Source organism: Belonocnema kinseyi, chromosome 8 (assembly GCF_010883055.1).
Source record: "Belonocnema kinseyi isolate 2016_QV_RU_SX_M_011 chromosome 8, B_treatae_v1, whole genome shotgun sequence".
Lineage (NCBI taxonomy): Eukaryota > Metazoa > Arthropoda > Insecta > Hymenoptera > Cynipidae > Belonocnema > Belonocnema kinseyi.
This window is the reverse complement of record NC_046664.1, coordinates 143161662-143185793: the sequence shown is the minus strand read 5'-3', so window position 1 is coordinate 143185793 and position 24132 is coordinate 143161662. Positions and strand designations below refer to the sequence as shown.

The 24132-nt window shown below is 34.9% G+C and overlaps 1 protein-coding gene across 9 annotated transcripts in view; it reads left to right on the top strand.

Annotated features, from left to right (window-relative positions):
* The window catches only part of LOC117178320 (zinc finger protein Xfin-like), an 80965-nt gene that overhangs the window by 11700 nt on the left and 45133 nt on the right, over positions 1-24132 (top strand). For 8 of the 9 annotated variants that reach the window (XM_033369723.1, XM_033369718.1, XM_033369720.1 and 5 more), the window contains 3 exons: positions 4754-5205; positions 5339-5617; positions 17400-17577. In XM_033369723.1, coding sequence (XP_033225614.1) covers positions 4754-5205; positions 5339-5617; positions 17400-17577 — 909 coding nt within the window. Of the gene's footprint in view, positions 1-2417; positions 2475-4753; positions 5206-5338; positions 5618-17399; positions 17578-24132 lie in introns of those variants that run through there. The other variant, XM_033369724.1, reaches the window with a different exon arrangement.

The following is a 24132-nucleotide window of genomic DNA, read 5'->3' as shown; positions in this document are numbered from 1 at the left end:
GGTAGAGTAGGCGTTCCGCTTACATAGCCCCTTTTACGGAGTAGTTCAGCATGGTTTCGCTGACGTTGCTGCGAAAAGTGCGATAGCTCAGGGTGTTTCTCGCACCACAGAGCCTGCAGCCGTGCCATGTAACCCCGTTCACGGGCCACACTCGCATCGTAGCAGTCTAGCAAGTCGTGATTCAGTTGCTCCGTCCACCCAAAGGTCATGAGATCCCGCCGATCCATCGCATTGAATCCATTTTCATTGGCTCCCCCAGCTCTAGATTGGTCAACATTGTTGGCCGACCCATTGTCGGGAGCCCTGCGCGTTCTGTTGTTTTGAACCGCATTTACTACAACTATGTTTGGTGTTGTCATTGTTGTTCTCACGAGAAGCTAGGGAAAGGGGTTCGTCCATCCTTGTAGAGTCCCGCATGCAAGGATAAGGCTGCGTACCCTGAGAGGTCGCCCGGTATCCCAGAGTCACCGTTCTAGACACCTTACCCAGGTGCCATTCAGCTTTCGGCACGGTTTTCACACCTCCGCTTGGGGGTTAATTCCTTCGGGACCACCCCTGGACAATTGTCCGCGACTGCCTATTTATTTTTGTAACCATATTCTGCAGAAACCCTTGGTACAGGGACCCTCTATCCGCAACCCGAGGACGCGTTCGGTGGCTTTGTCATAGGCCCTTCAGTTTGATTCTAGAGGAATCAAAACCGAATCGAACAATATATATATATATAAATCTTCCCTCTCCACTTACCACTACATTCTCACGGAAAGAGATAGGTGGTAGACGCAGCTCACGGACGGGGTGTAGATGAGACGGGAAGATTTCTCGGGTACCTAACAACTCCATTATTAGCAATAATAACGTTCGGATTTTTTCCCCGATGGCTTCATTAAAAAGAGCAGCTTAAAAACTATCGAAATGTGTAAAAACCTTTATTTCGATTTTTTAGAGTAAGCCCCCTTTCTTCGGCGCAGGTCAAATGACACGCAAAAATTTTCGAGAAAATTTTTTAAAAATATGTTCATAAAAAAGTACCTTTTGTCAATTTCTTATACTGCAATATGAAACATAGATATGAACAATCAAACCCTAGATAAAATGTGGGTCTTTTTCTCAAATTTCGATTAAAGTATACTAAAATCCATTTGAATTATTTATTTAATAATATAAATCAAATATTCATAAAAAATAGATTTTTTTTTAAATTTGGACCTATTTTTTTATTTTATTTTAAAGAGTGGACTAAACGTTTTTCTTGTTGTTGTATAAATTTGGGAGTAGGTAGTCAAATACTTTAGAAGCAAGGCAGTTTTGGATAGCAATAAATTTAGAATATTTTAAATTAACAACATAAAAATGTGTAGTTCTGTGTAGTTCTAAACAATTGTCTTAGTCTTTCAAGTATTCTATACTTAAAATAAAACTTGAACTTATTATTAGTTCTAACGATTCTTCTCTGTCTATTCCGGATCTGGCAAAATTAATATTTATAAGCATAAACATTGAACAATAATCATAAGAGTATAAAAGCAAAGTTCTGATTAGTTTGACTAATAAAGGGATAATCAGCATTGAATTACATGTTCGTTGGTCTTATTTAACATTTTTTTAATCACCTATTTGCCGCCTATTTTCGAAAAAAGGTCACCTATTCGCCTTTTTTGACTACAATAGGTACTGAGGTGACTTAAAAGGGGTAAGGGTGAGATATGCATTATTCGATTATTCAATTTAACTGAAAAAATCGATATATCGAAAAAGATTCAAGCTCTCGATTTAATTCTTTCAGATTCGTGTTTGTCGTCACGGATATATTGATCGCCCATAGACCATGCATCCGATTAAGTTAAGAAGAACCTCAAACTCACGACTGTTTTACTCTTTACAATGAAGCTGTATTAAATATAGATATTGAGGCTTTCAGAAATTTATTTACAAAATCGATCCTGACTCGAAAATCCTGAAGAGCAAAGGATTATTTGCTTTTGCCCCAGTCTGCTTCGTTAGCTGCCAAGGAGACATCAAATATGCCCCTATGATTTGTCATAAAAATAAATGTGCAAATAATTACTATAAAATGCCCTCGAATATATATAAAATATGTATATATCTTTAGAGAATAGGCAAGCAAAAAATTTATGACACATATATTTTCTTAATGACAGTTTATTTCATTGAATTCCAAAGAATAACTTATTTCTCACAACAACATTTAAATCAGTACATTTGATAAGTATTCTTTTACATTTTATAATAATTATTGATTTTAATTATAAGAATTATTTTCAATATCCATTTTCAATTGTGCGCCAACTGCGAATAATCAGTGCGTTGCCCTAACACAGTCGCAATACCTCAGAGGGCCCACAGTAAAATCACTGATAGAGAACTTAGGTTGCTTGAGATGCGGAGAGACGAGGTAAAAAGGATGGGATATACTGGGAGAATAAGAACAGAAAGTGCAGAATATGAGAATGGTAAGAGGAAAAATGGGAGAATGTATACTGATAGTTCATTAATCAATTCATAAATTTGGTCTTGAAGAAAAGATTTCGGAGAGCAGATCGAACCGATTTTTCCTCGTGGAGCTTCTAGTTTTTTGTGGCTTCTTGCTTTACCTATTGGAGCGACTTGCTATGTAATGCATGGTGTAAATGAGAAAAGTGATATTTTTCAATAGTTCTACTATACTTTTCTTGGTTTTTTCCCCGAAAGAATAAAGTTAAATAGTTTTAGTATCGATTGAGGAAAAATAAATCACAAAGTATTGTACGAATTTGGAAATAAATGCAATCAAAGAAAATGAAAATGGCGGGAAATTAAAAACTATTTAAATAAATTAAGTAGTGAACATTTAAATATTGTTATTATTATTTGTTGTGCTATTAAAATAAACATTTTTAACTATTGTGAACAAATTCTTTAAATTTTTCTGATAAAAGATGCAAGGAAATAGGAATCAAATTATCTTTTGAGCGTTTTGCATAGAAAATAAGTAATTAACTCCGCATTAATATCTATATGAAGTATTTTCGGTGGTTGCCCAAATTTGGTCCTTAGATTCTTGGTTTTATTTTCAGAAATTCTGCGAATTAAGTATTTTTTGGGTAAAAATAGAATAATGTTATGTTATAGTTTATTCTTCCTTATTAGATGCTAAAATTATTTAACGTTATTTTTCCGGCAAAAAACGAAGAAAATCTCAGTAGATCTATTGGAAAGTATCACTTCTTATTTTCACCAAGCATTTCTTAGTAAGCTGGCATACTTTTAGCTTTAATTAGCACGGGGCTTGGGCTGACCTAACATACAGAGATAGGTTAGGTATCAATTAGTTTCTCCACACGTTACACGAGCACTAAAGTACAGTTCAAAAGCACGGCCATTGCCAATAGTATGCAGGGATAGGAAATTCTCCCAAGCCCAAAGAAGCAAAAATAGCAGACAGTTTAGGCAGCCTAAAGTTATATCATTTGATTAAAAAAATAAATAAAGATTTACAGTATTATATTTTTGAAATACCTGCGTGCGAAGTTCGACTTCTCGTTGCTGCGCAACCAGCGCAGAGTGCCCGATTCACGCATTTTCTGGGAGATATTATTTGCAAACTGGTTCGAGTTTGCGAAGAAAAATGCGTAGGATATTCGCACAATATGGATGGCAAATCACAAAACAGCATGCACATTCGCGGCAGGACTCTGACAATAGCTAATCTTTCGCAAACAGCTGGCGGACGCAAAAAGAGAATGGAAAGAGCACTATAATGCCTCCGCGGTCTTGACTCCTTCTTGCTGATCACATGATAACTTAGTCAAGTAGCGCCATCGAACATTATGTTTACGAAGCTCAGTGTTGACGGATCAGCAGACCTAACTTTCGTACGAATGTCAGCTGTTATTTACTTGAGGACCAATATGAAACTTTCTATTAGGGTGTTTTTCCTATGCCGCCTCATCCTTAAATTTTACCATTTTGAGAAGGTACTTCTCAAGAGAGGTGTTTCAATAAATTGCATGTGCGCGTAGGTGATTAACGACTCTTGTGATTGCCACACTCGTCGTGAATCATCTACTTCGCGAGCATCTTCGCGCTGTAGCATCAGAATATACTATTTCATTACTAAAAAAACTCCCCATCTCACGTATTAGATTCTCATCGGTATCGAACAAAATGTTTAAAGTGACCCGTTCAGGGGAAAACCTGGGAATCGCTTAGATAAAACACCAAACACAAAGGGACAAATCTCCGTTCGAAGAGGACAACCGAGAAAGAGGTGAGGCAAACCGTTCACCTAGGCACCACAATCACATTCCGTAGACGAGTTCGAACCCATCTTAATAAAGTGAGTAACCGTACGAACATTGGTGCGTTTGAATCTGGTAATAAGATGTGGATAGCGAAGGCCCCCCTTAGAAGGTTTTCTTTGTTTTTCTATCTACTGGATTAATATTTACAGGATATTTACATGTTATTCCTCAGCATATAATGTATGGCCAAAAATATGGCCTGAATTCTTCCCGACTTAACTGAAATGTTTTCTTGCTGAGGGAGACAATATCTTAAATTGTACTATGGGATAAAAAAAGCTGGGCTCGATCTTTCCGGAACTGAGTCCACAGACCCATCAGCGATAATCTTCACCGCGCACGAGAATATCATGTTATGCTCTTGAGATTTTAAAAGTTTTATCGGCTTAAAATAATAGTTGTTCATGACACCTGTAATGTAAGTCCGTTAAAATGTGCGTATGTTTCAGGTACAGCTCTGCAAACAAAAATGCAGAGCGCCTCCCCCTCTAGTTCCATTGCCTGCAATACTGTCAATAGAAAATACGACACCTTCAGTCAAAATGCCTGAGATTGTTCAATCGAATCACTCAAGGGAGCCTCTGCCAGAACTACCTTGCGAAGTACAAATTAAGGAAGAACCATCAGAGACAGTTCTTAGAACCTCTACTGATACGGATACCTCAAACGAAAGAATTTTTGCAAATTTAAGCTTAGAAATACCATATGTTCTTGCGAATGATCACAGAAAATCTTATGACGAAAACGAAGAGTCAAATCTTTACAAAGGAGAAAAGCCGCGAACTAGTATATTGGAGCAAGTACTTAAGGGCACTATAAGTTTGAACGACAGCCAAGAACTAAAAAGCCAATATGGACTTAGTTCTAAATGGTGGTGTGCTCCCTGTAATAATTACTACAGGTATAATTTTCTATTCGCAATGTAATAAATATTAAGTAAATCATGGTTTAATATTTCGTATTGCTTATCTGCTGTGATAAAGTTGTACATTATTCAGCGTTCAATATTTCTTTAGCTTTTATTTTTGATTTAGAACAAAAGAAAGTCTCATAAAACACATGCAAGTGTTTTGTCCGCGAAGGTACACGTGTAGAAAGTGTTCACGTGTCTTTTATACTGTGGAGGATTTAGCGAAGCACGATGGGACCGATCACCTGAAAATCACGTTAGATTTTGATGAATCAGTTACCGAGTGCCATCAATGCGATCGTGAATTCGTTAGTTGGGAAATGCTGAGGCATCACAGACTTCGTGACCATGTTGCAAAGGATATTGAGATTGGTACGAATACTTGGTGTCCACCTTGTAACAGGTAGTGTAAAAATATTCTCAATTAATATTCAGAAAGAATTTTTAAGTGAAATTGAAAAATGGTCTGCAAGAATTAAATTAATGGAGAAATTATTTTAGAATTAAAAGTAAACGTCTACCTGACCGATCCCTCAAAACTCCTGTAAGTGTTTATCATTCGTAAGTGGATATGTGGCAATTTTACTATTGTGTAAGGTATTCAGAAAATTTTCACATCTTGAAGTATATTCAATAATCTTCAATTATGAATCAATGTTAATAGGAAAATTAAACTATTAAACCATGGCGTTCATGTAACTATAATTGAAAACAAAAAACTTAAATTTAGAGTTCTGAAATTCTAAAAAAATACGTCTATTCGTTCGTGGCATTTATGTTATCCTAATTATCAATAATTCAATATTTTAAGTTTAGTTTATCCCTTAAATTTGAATTAGGCATTTTCATAAATCTGAACATCTTTTTTGATAAACTCTGGAAGTAAACCTTCTGTGGAAATGGGGGAAAAATTGATTTAAAGAATAAGATCGAGTCTTATAGAAAGGTGTGCACAAAATCGAACTCATGGCCTGAAATGGTCTTTGGCATATTATGATGCAACCAAGCATGCTCTCCCTACTTCCTCGGCAGACTCTCAGCGCTACTACTAGTAGCTCGATTACTGCCAGCCAATCTAGAGTTTTGTGCTCCGTCCCGTTAATTTTTATATCCATGATGCAAAAAGCTTAAGAGTGAGGCTCTCTCGTTATTTGATCATACAATAATGTAGTATAATAAAAGTAATAAGAGTCTGAGTAGTCAAATCGGATAGACGTTTGAATTTCACGTTGGAGGTCCGGCGATCATTCCTTGAGCCGGTACATCTGGAAATTAGCTGTCGATACATACAGATACAACCCAATGTATAAACGTTCCCACAAGAAGATTAACTCATGCACAAAAATGCCGTGCCATACATTCCTCCATATGTTATATTTTACCTCGATTTACTTCATGCTTAAATTGCATTAGAAGAAGATCAGTTACACTAAAACTCATAATTTGACATAAATCAAAGATTTATGCAAACTCCTAAAAAAAATAAGAATCCGACTCCATCAGGATTTTGCGTCCATTTGATTATTGGCCGTTCTGAGGATGGATGAGTTTAGTAACTGTGTATCAATTTTCTGGTCCTATTTTCTTTCTTATATTGAGTCAATCGACTCAATTTGCGTCTTACTTTGCTTCCATGTTGTTTTTTTAGTATTTTTATAGTATGTATTTTTATAGTATGTCCATCTTAATCGCCTTCTCAGTTGCTGAACGTCTGCTTTTTCCTTTGGTTGAATTAGTTTATATGCCTCTGAAAGATGTGGTGGTGCTGGATCATCGTTAGGTTACTCAAGAATATGATTTGCTGCTGCTTGATGTTGCGGTGCAGTTTTCTGTAGCTGATGTTCATTATCGGCGTTCTCCACGCCAAATCAACCGATTGTTAGATCTTCATTGCTGGGTCTTCTGAAATGTGTAGATTATTATTGATTAAGCGCGACTTTTTTTATGTGAGGGTATTTTGCAGGAAACTTCGTCCTGTATTTTTATCCTTTTTCTCTTTTGGTTTGAAACTTCGTATTTTCATAATAGATACGCTACAATTCTTCTTTTATTGTGGTATCCGACTTAATGCTCCCAACGGTATTTCGGTTTAGGTGTTCGGCCGCAAAGTGCTAACGCTGGACAAAGCATCCTCAGCAGACACAGTTTGCCTCCGTCCCGCATGCTGTGACTCGAGGCGCGCCTTGACAAAAGTCGGGAAGCGACACGCGTTTCGAAATACTCAAAAGACTCGCCATGATTTCTATGGGTTTTGATGTTCCTCTTAATCCATTTCCGGACTTAATTCATTTTCGGACTAAGTCAAGTTACTGATGAGATTATAATTTTATAAGTTAATTGAAATAATTTAATAGTATGCTTGAAACCTCCTGCGATGATGTTGTAGGCATGCAATTACGAGCGGCCACGAACGTTGGAGGGGACGATAGTCACCTCTGGATGCTTTCTTAGATCTACCATCTTCCACTCCACGGGTTTTAGTTGTTCGCTTCCTGATGGTCAAGATAGTTTCTTATAATGCGACGGGTGTTTAATAAAATCGCCTTCTGTGCTGTTGCCAATACCCTACTGACTCCTAAATGTTCAAGATGTTCAGTGCATCTTGCGTGCATATTGCCTGTACCCGAAATCACAATGGGATAAATAGATGCATGATTCACATTCCTCCATATGGTCTTTACTTCATGCCTTAACTTGCTATACTTTTGGATCTTGGTTATATAGGTTGACTGCAAATTTCGGTTAAGCGGACAAGCAATGTCGATGATGTAGACTCTCCCACCTTTTTTTCTCGCATCACGATGTCAGGTCGATTGGCCCGGATGTAATGATCCGTTTGGTTAGTAACATCCCAATATAAGATGTAATCTTCGCTTTCTAAAACGGGCATTGAAATGTATCTATAGAAGGGCATCCATTCTTTTAAGAGTCCTAGGTTTAGGGCAAGTTGTTGACGTATAATGCCCGCTACATTATTATGTCTGTGCTTATATTTTCTCTGAGCCCTCTGATTAAATGCATTGTTCTGCAATTATCTAGTCCGAATTAATTATTATAAAAACATTTCTGTGGCGATATGTTGTCACAGGCTTATACTGCCCAACATGTCGAAGGCATTTTTGGTTAGAGATGGATTTTTATTTGATCATTTTTGCACGAGGCTGTCCCGGTATATATCATCAATCACAGACGCATTTTTATAATGCAATCAAGTGATCTGATGAGAGCAGTCTGCCCAGACATATTGGACAAAGCCTAGTTTTACCCCATCATTGACGGACTGGGTTGCAGTCAAGTACACGATGTGGGGACCTACAACTTAAGGTGGGTTCCGAACCACCAGTACCTCGGTAAAGGTACATTGAAAAATTCCCAGAGGTACCGGCTCAGGGATCAAACCCCGGACCTCTGAGGTGAAGTCCGAGTGTCTAACCAACTGAGCCACCGAGGCTCTAAAGCCATTATTATTATTATTATTATTATTATTAACACATTATTTCTAAACTTTTCACAGGTGAACCATATGTATGTCTACTAGCCAAGTTCCAATTACAGTTTCATAACCTTAGTATATTGTATCAAAAGTCAATACATACTCCTTTCCCCAAAATCACCTAAATATGGAAAAGTTATGGACGTAAAAATTAACTTTAACGTCAATGAGATACTTTTGTTTGACAAACCGGTCATTGCAAAGGTTAAAGTGTTTTGCTTGAATGAAGAATATTAGGAGAGATACACAGTTATCGGTAAAGCCTTGTGAACCAGAAACTTGTTTTATTTTATACGTGTCGGGGAATCGCGACATGGGTCAGAAAGGACCGTTGGACGGCGCTGGAAACTACAGACGCAAGAGTGCAGAATTTGAATCGTAAACTTTCGACTTGCATTTACTTGAAATTTACTACATAGACTTAACTGAATATTAAAGAAAACTTAGCAAATCACGCACATATTTAATGTACAGCTAAGTCTTTTCAGTAAATTTGAAGCAAATTTAATTATTCAAAATTCAATGCAATCATTCACTCTGAAAAAAAATGGCTAGGGCAATGAATGAACAAGAAAGAAACTTGGGTTATCCCTGATAGTGACCCTGACAGAGAAGGTGAAGGTACTTTTTGTGATAATGATTAAATTACTTTTTCTTTATTTTGTTCGTAAAACCTTTCTTCTGACTAGGGGTGCTTCGCCTCCTGAGTCCCACGTATCGAACCCCACCAACTTTTCTGAAAAAAATATGCGACTATATTAGTTCCATAATATCTTGGACTAATACGCTTCGCATAAATTAGAACTCTGTAGGTAAAAAAGTAGAACTGAATCTCTTCATTTAACTCATAATTTTATATGTTTAGGTATAGAACCGACGCTATATCAATGCCGAACTACATCGATTCATTAAGTATTGTCATGGAGCAGTGCCTTATGTAGAACACGTAATATTCGTAAGTTCAATATGAGCTGTTCTGATGATGAACGGTCAAAGTTAGAATAATGCTGTAATGAAATAGTTGCAGATATAGAACACTATCGGATCAAACAAGGAACGCCAGCTGATCTAATGAAGTAAGATTTAGATTGTTCCCATGTGAAATGCAAGCCGATTGTTAATCTACCTTAGTATGTCCTTCAACTGCGCAACTTATCGCATACCAGTAGCAGTACGTGATCAGTTGCAAACATAGATTATAATAATTATATACTTCAAGCATAAACAAAATAGTTTGGTTTTGCTTTTAGATTTTTATATTGTTATAAAATTCGTTTTTGTTAAAATATACAAATACTTACGTCTAAATGTTTGAAAGTAAAATTCATTAATTTAAAAAAATAATAATTGTTAGCTTGCATATTTGATCCGCAGGAGTCATTTTTATAGAAAAATGTTACTTCCATGTCAAATCTCTATTTAATTGTATCGGCCCATTGTAAGATCGTGTTATAAACGTGCCCTGGAACAAAATTATTATCACCAAAAAATCAATTTCACTAATTTGTACTAAAAGTTTTTTTTTTTTTTAAATCCACTTTTTGTAAAAATTATTCATATACAATTTAAAAAACATTTAAGATATGAAAAAGATTTCCGTTTGTAAAAGTTTTTAAACAGAAAAAGGATCATTCTCGTATTGTTATGAGGTATTTACCTTCATTAAATTATGGCTATTTAACTTATAATCTAAAAACGATTTTGATTTATCGCTTCCTCATAGAGGAAGCTTTGTGATGATATATTTTTTGGATTCCGAAAAAACATCATAGAAATATGTTTTGAGGTTCTGAGAGTCGAAATATAGTGTTTATAGAAAACCTCTGTTTGTTATAATCTATGTTTGCAACTGTTCACGTACTGCTACTGGTACGCGATAAATTGCGCAATTGCAGGGCATACGAAGTTAGATTAACAATCGGCTTGCATTTTACATGGCGAACAATCTAAATCTTACTTCAATCGATCAGTTCGTGTTACTTGATTGATCCGATAGTGTTCTATATCTGCAAATATTTGATTACATTACTATTGTAACTTTGACCGTTCATAATCCTTAACTCTCTAGGTATATGAGGAGACGAAAGATAGAATGAGAGGATGGGACGGAATCTCTGAGGGATTCTGGATGGATAGGGGGTTGAGGCAAGGGTGCCCACTTAGCCCAACGCTTTTTGCAATTTTGATCGCAGTAATGGAAAGTAAGCTAGTGGCCGGAGTGGTAAGAGGTGTTAGGGTAGTAGGAGTCAGAATATGGTCACTAGCATATGCAGATGACATAGTGCTGCTGGCAAAGAGCGAAGAGGCTTTAAAGGAGATGATGAAGAGGTTGAGAAGATACTTAAAAAAAAATAGGCTAGAGTTAAATGCGAACAAGTCGAAGGTTATAGTGTTCAGGAAGGGAGGTGGGTGAGATAGGGGAAGGGAGCGGAAGCGGAAGGGAAAAGCGGTACAGGAGATGAAAGAGTTTGTGTACCTGGGCTTCCTGTTTCGAAGGAATGGGGTAATGGTCATGTAAGAGAGAAGAAGTTGTGCGCAGATGATTTTGTAAGGAGAATGAAATTGTTTGATTCGTTAGTGATGAGTGTCTTATTTTACGGTGTGGAGGTGTGGGGTTGGTAGGTAAGTGAGGAGGTAAATGGAATACAGGAGAGGTATGTAAAGTGGACACTGGGGTTGGAAAGGAATACACCAAACTAAATTGTCAGCAGGGAGACAGGAAGAACGAGTTTAGGGATTCCAGAAAAAAATCTCATAAAAATGCAGTGGCATGTATACCGTTTTTATGCTGTGGAGAAAAGAAAAAAAGGGTGAATCATTTGTTTTGGTTATTTTAATTTGATAAATGGTTTGAGCAGTGTTCATTACCATACATCAGTTTTGCGAAAAATTCTGTAACTGCTTTATCATCTTTTTTCAAATTGAAAATTTAACTATTGCATCTGTAGTTGAAAATGTAATTGTTTGGTTGAAAATTACCATTTGTACCCACTCGCTCTACACTCGATTTCCTCTATGCAACCTTGAAATTGATATCTCCGACCACTCTCAACGGCCTCGGAAACCGAATTTCCCACGTGGCATTTGGTCAAAGTGTAGTGTGCGCCGCGTGCAATATGGCGATTTGACTAGAATCGCCTTCGTGTTCCACGAGATGGTGCGTCATGGATCTCGCGTCTCCACTAGAATTCCCTTCTGGGTCGCTTAAATCGAATTTCCTCGAAACGCCCATAACAGACATTTGTTGCATAAAGTATCATGTGCATAACGGTTAGTACGTCTTTATACGCTTCGCTTGTTTACAGGATTTGTTACCGGTTCGTCCTGCAAAAATTACGCTCGGCTATACATATGCACGTACTACACCTGCTGCACAATGTACCATTATAGCAAATTTGATTTGAATTTATTTTGAATTACATATTTTATCTCCGGTTTTTAGGCATTCGAAATTCCAGGATTCGCGGATAGGGAGGAATCCAGATGCAATTAGGATAGGGGGGATATAAGGTCATAAATACGCATTCATGGGAAGTTACAAGTCAGTTAGATACGTATAATTGTATGAAATTACAATATAACCATCGAGGGAAATGGGTAAGGAGATCAACTTTTGTATTGTCATGGACAATACATGTCATGGACAATACAATTTGCTACGTTTCAACTCGATTGGATATGTGAAAACGTGTCACAATTGGAATACAAGGTTTGATCTTGACATAAGTATTCGCACAGTATCTTCGACGCCAGAGGATATTGAGAATTAAAAATGCATGATTTTCATGTATTCAAAAATTAATGAAAACACTTTATGCAAATCTCTATATTATAGTGTAACATTATATATTTTCGAACTTTCTTATAATACTCCTTCGGCACTGCAAATCAAAAGTTCGAGTAGGAAGAAAATCCTACTTACTTTTTCCAGGGCGCCAGACCTTTCTTGGGTCAGAACGTAAGTCATCGGAACATAAGATAAATCTTAATATTACTCCAAACAACATAATGTACGATAACTTAGAGATGACGTAACGCAAGGTAATTTTTGAAAGTAGTTTATCGGTAAAAATGCTAGCTATCTTAGAATAGCAAAATACGGTAGAGGGGATGGTACGATCGCAAAAGGTTTCCTACTTTATGAATAACTCAAGCATTTTATAACTTGAATGATTTGAACATTTGTTTGAATATTTTACATACAAGTCTAAGTTTGATCCGGACAACCTCTTCAAACGATTCTAGTAACTTAAAATTAAAAGCTCAATTCTCAGATGCTCCACGAGCTTTTCCTTTTCTCAAATTTCCTTGAGCGATTCTCCGATCGACGATCGGGTTATCCACGCAAAGAACTTCCGGGAAACGGTTTTACTGCGATCCGATGAATACAATCAACGACCACTATTCAAAAACTAATCGGCAAGTAGGCGTTTCGGAAATCTCGAACGGAAAGAGGAAGTGTGCCGGAGTAGACACTCATTTCTAGACTTGGGATTCATCACCATTTTTGAATTTTTTGTCGCTGATTATCGCCAAATGCCAATTTTCCATATAAGAAGAACAATTGACGCATAAAACTATAAAATCCTATAAAAAGTCTTCGGAAGACAAATTTTATTCTCGCTCATCGTCGCACGAGTCTAGCGTCGAAGCAATTACTTCTGAAACTTGTAATCAGAGCCATAGCCATATAGGTTTCGTTAGCGATGCTAGAGGTCGACCATGAATCCTTTCCAACGAGAAAAATCAAAGTAGAATGCAGGTGGTATGTTGAAATCAATCATTTTGGAACGCCTCCAGACGTCAACCAAAATTCTGATAGCATCTCTGCGATGATTTCCGGGGAAGGGTCAGTTGTAAGGTTGGCAGCAATGACTGCTGATACTGGATGGCAGAATTTGAATTCGCCCGCTGTAGATTCTAAGTCGAAGCATCGTATCTAAGAAGTCCTTGGACGTTTCCTTGGCAATCAAAGTACTTCGGTATTCCCACAACGTTGATAAACTTCAAGAAAATTGTACAAAAAAATAGAAAACAAAGGAATCAGCCAAAACTTTAATTAAATAAGATCTGGAAACAAGCTATGGGACATCTTGTGATTCTCGAAGTGCCTATTGAATATTAACTTTATCAAATCGCCGTAGAAAAATCGCCTTTTTGTGAGTTGCAAAATCTGCAACGTCACCATAGTTTCATGTATAAGATCTAAAACAGACATGCCCAGTCTGGGGAAATTCTCGCCAGGAACAGATGTTTTGCGCTTACAACTATTTCAGCTGGAGAGCGAGAGTGGTGGTAGACGCGTGCCTAATGGTCTCCTCTCCGACCCAAGCAGCACCACAGATACGAAATATCTGACAGGGTGCTTGAGGCGACTAACTTTTCAATATAAATTTGCAATATTGACTAGAGTTTTAATTATTTTATTATAGTATTTTTAAATTTATTGACAATAAATGTAATTAAAAAGAGAATTGTACAAAGTTTTTCTTTTTTCTACAAATGTACATTATTCAATATTTTATTATCACCGTTTTTTACATTGTGTATACATATGATGTACAGAAATTTTAGGTGATACTTTTTGCAGTATAGCAATTTATAAACATCATGCAAAAGGTAGAATGTACGTTATAGAAATAAAATATAATTATAAAATCTGAATCCTATTCAGTATCAATAAATTCAGATATGTTCTACTAAAAATAAATATTACCTTATATGTGTCCATTATGTGTGCCTATCTAACTTATATATTATATATTTATCGAGGAGCTGCTCACGAAAGTTTTTCTCTTGTGCTTTCTCAATCCGGGCTTTCAGGAGTGAGTACTCGAGATAGATAAGATGTGATGCATTTTGCTCACCCCTAATACTGAAGTTAAGTCCGAGTGTTTCAGCAGCCTCCTCCGCTGCTTTGTACAGAAACGCTCCTTTTCCCACTTCTTCGTGCTTTCTGACCATTTTAAGAAGAGGGTCTCTTCCATTTGCAACTCTATGTGCTGTATCCAGAATAATCCTGTTGTGAAGACATTCAAGACTCAATGTTCCGCGACTACTTTGACGGCGTGAGATGTACATTGGCGGAACAGAAGACTTAAGATGCATGCTTTTGTTAATATTCATAACCTTTCTTTTCCCGATATCAAGGGATCTGAGTTCGTGCTTCGTCCATGGAACCACTCCAAATGAATAGAGTACTACCGGGATTGCAAGCCTTTTTTTGAGCCTCGTTGTTCATACATTTCTTGCCACACAGGTTCAATTGCCCGAACAATTCTATAATTTAGGATAGCTGTGAATATCGTATATAGTGTGTTCAAACAAGTTATTGGCCTGTAGTTCTTAAAGTCAGCTAAGTTGCCTATTTTCGGCAAGAGTATTGTACGCCCTTCCAGCAACCACCCTGGAATCGGCTCTTCCGACTTTAAATATGAGGTGAAAATACGAGCCAAATGCTGCATTTTTGGCCGATCCATAATTGGGAGCCCTGCGCGTTCTTTTGTTTTGAACCGCACTTACTACAACTATGTTTGGTGTTGCCATTCTTGTTCCCACGAGAAGCTAGGCAAAGGGGTTTGTTCATCCTTGTAGATCCCCGCATGCAAGGAAAGGCCGCGTACTTTAAGAGGTCGCACGGTATCCCAGAGTCACCGTTCTAGGCACCTCACAAGGGTTTCAGTAGAAACCCTTGTTACAGGGATCGTCTATATATAGATATATTTCATTTATATAACTTATCTTTCTACCTTGACCATCATGTTAATATATTCTTAAACTTTCAAAAGTATCAGTCGATCACAACTGCAATATTAAAATATTGAATAATGTAAAATAAATAAATACCTTGAACACTTATTCTTTGAATCACATTATTTGAAAATAAATGTAAGTGTGCTGAAAGAAAGTATGGTGCTGCTTGGGTCGGAGAGGAGAACATCTAGCCACGCGTCTACCACCACCCTCAGTCTTCATTCGAAATAGTGGTGGACGCTGAACATGTGTTCCTGGGGGGCATTTCCCTAGGCTGGGCATTACTAATCTAAAGATAGATGTTTGCGCCGAAAAACTTCTGACTGACTCCATCTTCGTTTCTAAGGGGCGGCGTGACGTAAGTGTTTAGTATTTTTTTGACATACAGATAGGAAAATACCAAAATAATAAGTAGAAACAAAAGATCGGTTCCCAACATAAAATATTTATTTAAATCGGTTCCTTTCAAAATCCACTATTATTATTCAAAAAAACTTAATATTTTTTTTTATAAATACCCTACATTAAACCAGTGCTCGGTAAACTTTTCGCCCACTTTTCAGGTAAGGGCAGGTTTGACCCAAGACATTTTTTTCGCCTGCCGCGCTTTGTTCTTCAACGCTTCGTTTTTCGTGAGATGGGATGGTTTTCCTCGTCAGAGGTTAATTGTTAGACGGGATACTCAATGTGAATAAAAAGTTAAGAATGAATTTTGTTTTAAATTCTTACATCAGCAAAGTATCAGTCTGGAATTCGAAATCTGTGCCTTTTTTGCAAGGAAATACATCTAAACTTGTACTTGGGAAGTTAAAAATTAATGATTTGATGGAATATAATGAAAACTCAATTTTAAACTAAAAGTGTTATAATAGATTGAAAACATTTTTTAAATAGAAAATCTATCTAGATTTCTAAGTTCATTTTGAATTGATTACAGTTCCGATTTCTAAATTGAACATTTCAAATCGCGAATTAAGTTCCTATCTCAATACGTTTCAATTGTGGTATTATAAACTGTAATTCGTTCGAGTTTCCGATTTAATTTTTAACTAGTTTTAGTTTGGACATAATTTCGCATCATTTCTGTGTTTATTGTAAACTATTTCTATTTCCAAGCACTAAGTTAATACGTAAATTCGCTTCCATTTGGACATTCTGAACTGTAATTTATTCGGATTTACGAGTTTTTTTTAATCGACCTCGGTTTGGATTCCCAAATTAGACTCTTCAAATTTTGAATTTTGTTTTTACGTCAATTCGATTAAATTTGCATATTAACAACTTAGTTCCTTAGATCACGTAGGCGAACTAACCTGCTGACGTACAGAATTCTAGTCAGTGACGGCGCAGCGTTAAAGCAAGGTGTTCGGTGGCGGCACAACCATCTATGTAAAGATCATTCTTATTTGTTTTGCATCACTCCATTTGTGCTTGATTCAACCTTATATTATAAACAAATTAAACCTTTTGGTACTATGCAAGGTTTTTTTCGTCTTAGTATTGCATCACATTATAACCTATAGGTTACCTGACAGTTTGTAAAATTATTAATCGTTTCCGCACTTCAGGTGATTAATTATTTAAGAAATTATTTGTTTTGGCCGCTTATTTATTTTAGCCATTTCTACTCACTATATTAGTTTAACTATTTTGGCTGATTTAATCGCTTTCGTTTGTGATTCGTTAAATGATTAATTGGTTGAAGCACACACGATTTTACAGAAGTGTTGGTTATTGTCAAAAATGATCAAACTGTTCACATAGCGAAGAGATTGAAAAACACATTCTATGGCTCTATAGTAGGAATAACCAAGCGTAGATCAATAATTATCACAGATTTTTGCGATCAGGAGAAAAGTTACTCAGCTGATTTATACGCGATTGAATTTAAGAAAGAATTCAAAATCTTCGAATAATTAATAGGAATTAATGTTTTCAGATTCTTCCCCAGTATAGAATCGTACCAAAATCATAAACAACTCCATCAATTGGATACGATGACTAAGTTGCCAATAAGTTCCTTACCCTGCATTTCTGAAACAGAATCTACTAGAGAATTAAGAAAAGAGAACTTCAACGGGGGCGCAAAGTCTTTAGCTTGTCCTACATGTGGCAAGGTAAAAATCCGAGGGGCTGTTTATTCACTTCGGAAATCTTGTTCAAATTGACTGCTGAATCAAGAATTTAAAGATTGAGACTTAGTATAATCGCGGATGTCAGTTTTACGATTTACAGAGTTTTTTAAAAATGACTAATATCGCAGCGATTTATTGAACTAAAAAATAGTTTAAAAATAGTTGTAATTTCGCCTATGATCTCAGAAGTGCGTTAGAAATCTTGGCAAATTTTGAAAATGATAGCGGATCCTTAAGAGATCTTATGATTCCCAAGAGCCTAGTGAGAGATTTAGAATCCTTAGATTGTGAACTCTAATTTTCAATAATCTTGGGATTGCGGTATTTTAAATGATTTCCGAAGTGAATAATGCCTCTTAAACGTCATTGACAAAAAAGTGCATAAATTAAAATTTATTCATGTGTTCGCCAAAGAGGAGCCAAGTCTGTCAATCGTAGTTTAGAAGTTATTTGCGTGTATTGATTCGAAAGTTTCAAATCAGGTTACCCAAGGGTGAAGAACTTATTTTTGCATGAAGGTCATTTCAAATTAACGGCGGAATTCGAACTAAGTAAACTTTGCATTGCAAAGTTGATAATTACCATATATTGAAGTAACTGGATGCTTAACCTATTATGTACCACCGGGAAATGCACACCACATACCCCTCTATCTAAGGAAAAATATCATTGGTTAGGGATAGGAGTCTGTGAATTAGAAGCTAAATACGGTTTTCGAAGGAACATATCAACATTTTTATTTTGAAATTGGCTTCCGCAAAGAATGTGTCCAAAGTGTATCTTCATATGCAAAATACATGCACTAACTTCAGAAATTGTCGGTACGATCAGCGAAAGTACTATTAAAAATCAGTTAACAAAATCAGTTTTTAAAAGAAATGTTAAAAGGCTTATTAAATTACGTGTCAGTTGAGCACTAATAGAGATATTTTTGACTTTTTAGAGAGAATATACTGCGCGAGAAGTTGAAAAAAAATTCAAGAATTTCTCGAAATTGTACCTCGACTTCAACTTGTGACACGATCTAGTAAAGTTGTAGAAAAATATCTCATTTATACCAATTAGTCTTTGAAGTCTTATCTTTGATTCGAGCACATAAACTTTAAAAAATGTTTAGGGGTTCTCGAGATACGACTAAAAATGTCTACGCCTCTAATTTTAAGTTTCAGTCGGCGATTACTGCTGTCGACCACGAGAGCGGTGGTCCCCGAGAATTTCTTAGATTTTGCTTTTTAACTGATCTTATTTAACTGACCTTCAATTGTAAGCCAATAAAACTTAAAAAATATTCAGGGGTTCCCAAGATATGACAATAAATGTCTAACAGACTCTCTGCTAAAGCGACTGAAATTCGGCGCAGTCACGTTTGGACATTTTTAGTCGTATCTCGAGAACTGTTAAAGATTTTGAAAGTTTTATTGGCTCAAAAAAAAAACTACGCAGCATATTCTCTTCAAAAGGTAGAAAATATACCTATTAAGGGTGATTTGACGTATAATTTAACAAGCTTTTCTGCGGTTTTATAAAAAAGTTTCTCGCTTCATTTTTGAACGAGTAGTCACCTTTCAAAGTCAGTAGTGATTTTTGATAGTACTTTCGCTGATCGTACTGAAAACTTCCGAGGGTAGCGTATAATTTATGAGAAGATCCGAAATCTACTTTAGAGTCTTATAGAGTAAAGCCTGCAGATTGAAAACACATATCTTCTTTAATTGGACCACAAACAAGAGAAATATTTTTTTTTCAACAACAGAAAGTCTGTTTTGCCATTTTTGGGGCCTTTATGTAATATATTGCGAAGAAACTTTTTAACAAATAACAATATAGACTTGATATTCTTCCTTGATATTCTTATTCTAGACATTTCGCAGATTTGATTCTGTCTGCGGAAAAATGGCGGTACCCAACAGCTTGAGAATTCTTTCTAATGTGCATGAGGGTAGTAGTATCAAGTAATATCCAGTTTTTGATTTTTAAACTCCGGTTTTTATTATGAAATGAATTTGACGTATTTCATATTTAGAAATAAATTAATTTAAATGATTTCTTTTCAAGAATGTTTATACAATAATGTCCTTTAAAGACAATAACAAGAGCATTAGAATGGATAAATTTAGTGGTAATATATTAAACCTAGTAAAGATGATAAAATGCATCGATCTAAATTTGTGTAAAAAATAAAACATGATTCGAATTTTTGCTAAAACTTTATTACAGCAAGCGACTTTTTCATTTAACCTTTTTGAAACAATAACATCACTTGTTGAAGTTCCGTAACTGTTATAAACAAATATCCTGATTCCACACAAACTTTTAAGTGTACAATGAAAATCTCTAAGAGAGTGCTTATTCATTTTAAAATAAAATTTTGTGAAGAAATAAAATGTCATTAACATTTTTTTAACCTTATTTTAATAGCTTCTAAGCCTATACAAACATACGATACTATAACAGGTTCGGTAGCAACAAAACTGTCTTCTCCAAAATTGCAACATTTTTTATATATTAATTAATAATTAATGAGGTATACAAATTATTAACATACATTGTTTTGTTACTTTGCAAGTTCAGAGAAGAGAAGACAGTTTTGTTGCTACTGTGTCTGTTCTAGCATCGTATGTTTGCATAAGTATGGAAATTGTAGTAAAAAGTTAAAAAATGTGAATAAAATTTTACTTGTTTGAATATTTGTTTTTTCAAAATAATTAAAAAGTCCTTTAAAGGTTTTTATATGTATATTTTGATTATGTATATAAAGATGGTTTTCCATTACAATTTTTATTGGTAAAAGTTGCAAAAGTTTAAAGACTGATGTACTTATTAAAAAAAGGGTTTAAAAAGTGGCATTGAGGTGTTTCGAAGACGATTTAAAAGGTGTTTTCGGTTTTTGACCGTACTCTTTGTTTGTTTATAATGTTTTGCAACAGTTTGAAATCCGTAGTTATAGAGAACTTCAGAATAGTAGATTTTTAATATATTTCTTAAATAATAATCGTTGTGTTAAATTGATCAACAAAAATGGCCTGGGTCTTCGCTAATAGATAATTTCAATTAGATTTTGTAATAAGAAATTTGATAATAATTTTTCTAGGGGTCAACCAAATTTTAAAGGGCAAGCTTCAGTTCATTTTGGTGCGTTTTTGGGGGGGTGTTTCAGCGTATGGCACTAAATATATTCGCGCGCTTCGTTTTTGGCCCATAACTCATAAACTGGTAGTTTTTCGATGAAAGTGAGCTAGAGTTTTAGTGCGTTTTTAATTGTGGTCTCCTCTGTTGTTCTACTCCACTTTTTTTGTTGGAAATATTACTCAGAATAAGAATTCAGGCACCGGATAGCAAAACTGCCTCTGTGCTCGGGCCGTGTCGGCTCACTAGGCAGTAGAGAGGGGACGACGCACTCAACGCGTCGATCGAAGAGAAAAAATCGATTTACAACGCAACAATCAGCTTGTCGTTTTTCTGTTAATAAGTGACAAATCCAGTTAATTTTTGCATGGAAATGTTCCCTAGATTTGTGCGCTTCTCACAGATACAGTTGTTTGATCAAATTGTTCATTTAACTTAATCATAACAATAAATATACTTAACTTTAGAAAATTCCAATATAAATGTCAAAATTGGCAAAAATTAGCAAGTTCGGCTAATTCTTTATATATTTGGGATTATTATAATAAAAATTTTAATCAATGGGTTGGTATTTGCTGTATCAGTTTCCAGTTAAAATCATTCTTATTTTATCGAACTTTTAATTCTCAACGTAAAAAGGAAGAGTTTAAAGGAACATGTAATGATAAAGCTTATGTGTAAAAAGCACATCTCTACAAAAAAATATTCATTTGATTTGAATACACTGTAAATGACTTTTTTCTCATCATAAAGCAGTATTATCAATCTTATTACATACGTTTGTACAGCTTTGTAAATACTTTTAGAATACAGTCGCACAGCTTTAAAAAATATAGATAAAACAAGATCCCTTTTTCTTTACTCTGCTTCATCGGTTTTGTATTCATTGCAATCAAATAATAATTAAGAAAAGAATTTTCTTTCTCACTAAGAAAATGCACTAAATTTTGCAAATGTTTTTTCTTTTCTTGGGTGATACCAAAAAATTCTGGCATTGATATTTTTTCTAAACACTCGAAAGTTACAGAATTTTCAATGAAAAAAGTTTTATTATAGCTATCATAATCGTTGTAAACACTTATGGAACTACTCGGAAAGTAATCAATTTTTACTGCTTGACTTAGTTTTAAGCCTTTTGGAACTACGAAACTTTTCTTAATTTGTACCTCAAAGTCATGAATGTATCCTGAAATTATTTCCAAAGCTGTGCAAATTTATATATTAGCATTGATGATAATGATCTATGATGAAAAAGACATGATTAAGAATGTATTAAAAAAAAAAAATTGTGTAGAATTGTGTTTTTTACCATACATTTTATCATTACATGTTCTTTTAATTTCTTTGTTTTTACGTTGTGAATTAAAAGTTTTTACTACAAATTGTAATACAAATTGATGAAGTAAATATCAACCTATTGACCTTCATTTTTAATATAATACTCCCAAATGTATAAATAATTAGCCATATTCGATTTGCCATTTTGAATTTTGAAAATAACGTCAGATTTGAATTCAGCGATCCCAAAAACCGAATTCACATCAATTTTATCAAGGCCCAAACATTTTAAATTATTTGTGTCCACTATATTGGATTTTCATAATTTGTGGATTTTTTGCGTCTATGGAAACTAGCCTTTAAAATCCATGTATAGATTTTTTCAAATTCAAGATGGCAGCATTCAATATGGCGGCTTAAAGCCGAAATTTTTTTGCTTATTTGAGTATTTTTCTTATTTTATTTTAAAAAATTTCTGAGGTTGAATGTTTATCGAATTGCGTACAGGGGGGTTTTATGGGTCACTGGTTACGAATCTGTAATCAGTTTTCACAAATTCAAGATGGTGGATCCAATATGGTGGCCAAAAATGTCGAAAATTGAGCCATTTCTATGAAACTCAGTATACAGGGGTTTTTTGGGTCGCTGATTACGAATCCATTATCAGTTTTCACAAATTCAAGATGGCGGATCTAATATGGCGGCAAAAATTTCGAAAATTGTTTAATTACTATGAAATTCGGTTTACAGAGTTTTTTTTTAGGTCGCCGATTACGAATCCATTATCTGTTTTTAAAAATTCAACATAGCGGATCGAATATGCCGTCCAAAATCGTCGAAATTATTTCAGTACTGATTAATCTGCTATATAAGAATTTCCGGGTACCTTATTACTGAATGCACTATTGTATACTGTACCAGTAGTGTAGCCAGGATTTTTCGGGAGGCGGGGGGTTAATTTTTTTTCGGAGGGTGCTTCGGGTGTATGTATAGGCAAAGAGTGGGGGGAAAGGAAATTGAATAATGAAAATACTTTGATTTCAAATCGTAGATTTCAAATTATTTATGTCTTACGGTCCAATCGTAAATCGAAAAAATAAATATGAGTCAAAAAAACATGTTCTTCGAAACTCAGATATTTATTTAATAGAAAAAACTCCTTTCGAAACTTCCTGATGTTTCGGTACACATGCGTACCTTTTTCAAAGGTTCTTAAACCTAAATAATTATATTAAAAATTAGTAACTTTAGTACGAACAAATATGATGGATAATTACGTAGATTTAAATACATTGTTACCTGAGTTGATGATAGTTTAAAATAGTCAAACAGATCAATTTTCAGTAAAAAAAAGCAACATTTCAGTCAATTGTTTTAAGAAAATTAATTAAAATTTAGTCATTTTTTGAAGTTTCAAACAAAATTTTTTTTTCGAGACTTCAATCGATTACAACTACATTTTTTAAAATTGTACAAGAAAACAAAATTGGCGTAGGTTAGGACGGACGAACAGAAATTGACAGTTTCAGAAATACATGAAGAATACGTAATGAACGATGATGTGATAGGCAAGTTTCCACTGAAAACCACTGATATGGAAGCGCGTAAATGAGTTTAAATTTGAAATAAGATATTTAAAAAAAGTTTTAAAAATTTAAATAATGTGCATATGTACACATCCATACATATGCATACACATATACACACATATAGCATACATACATATACACATATAAACATATAGAGATGATTGATATTAAAAACATTATTTTATAATACTCTGATAAATTTGATTGATATTTATAATTTCAGTCTGTAAATTAACTGAAATTTTACGATATTTGTTTATAAAAATAGACTCAATAATACGTCGTTGATAAGTATTTTTTTTGTAGCTAATATTTTAATGCGTTTAAAATCAAAATCAAAGTAATGATTGAAATTCCAAGAATGTTGCGACAAACCTGTGTTAAAATTCCCAACTTCATAATCTCTTTTGTGTTCAGCAATTCTAGTTTTTAATCTCCTGCGAGTTTCACCTATATAAGCTTTATTACAACATTTACATTTAATTAAATAAATAACACCAGATAAATTTTCAATGGAATCGACGTCCTTTCTTCTTGACAAATA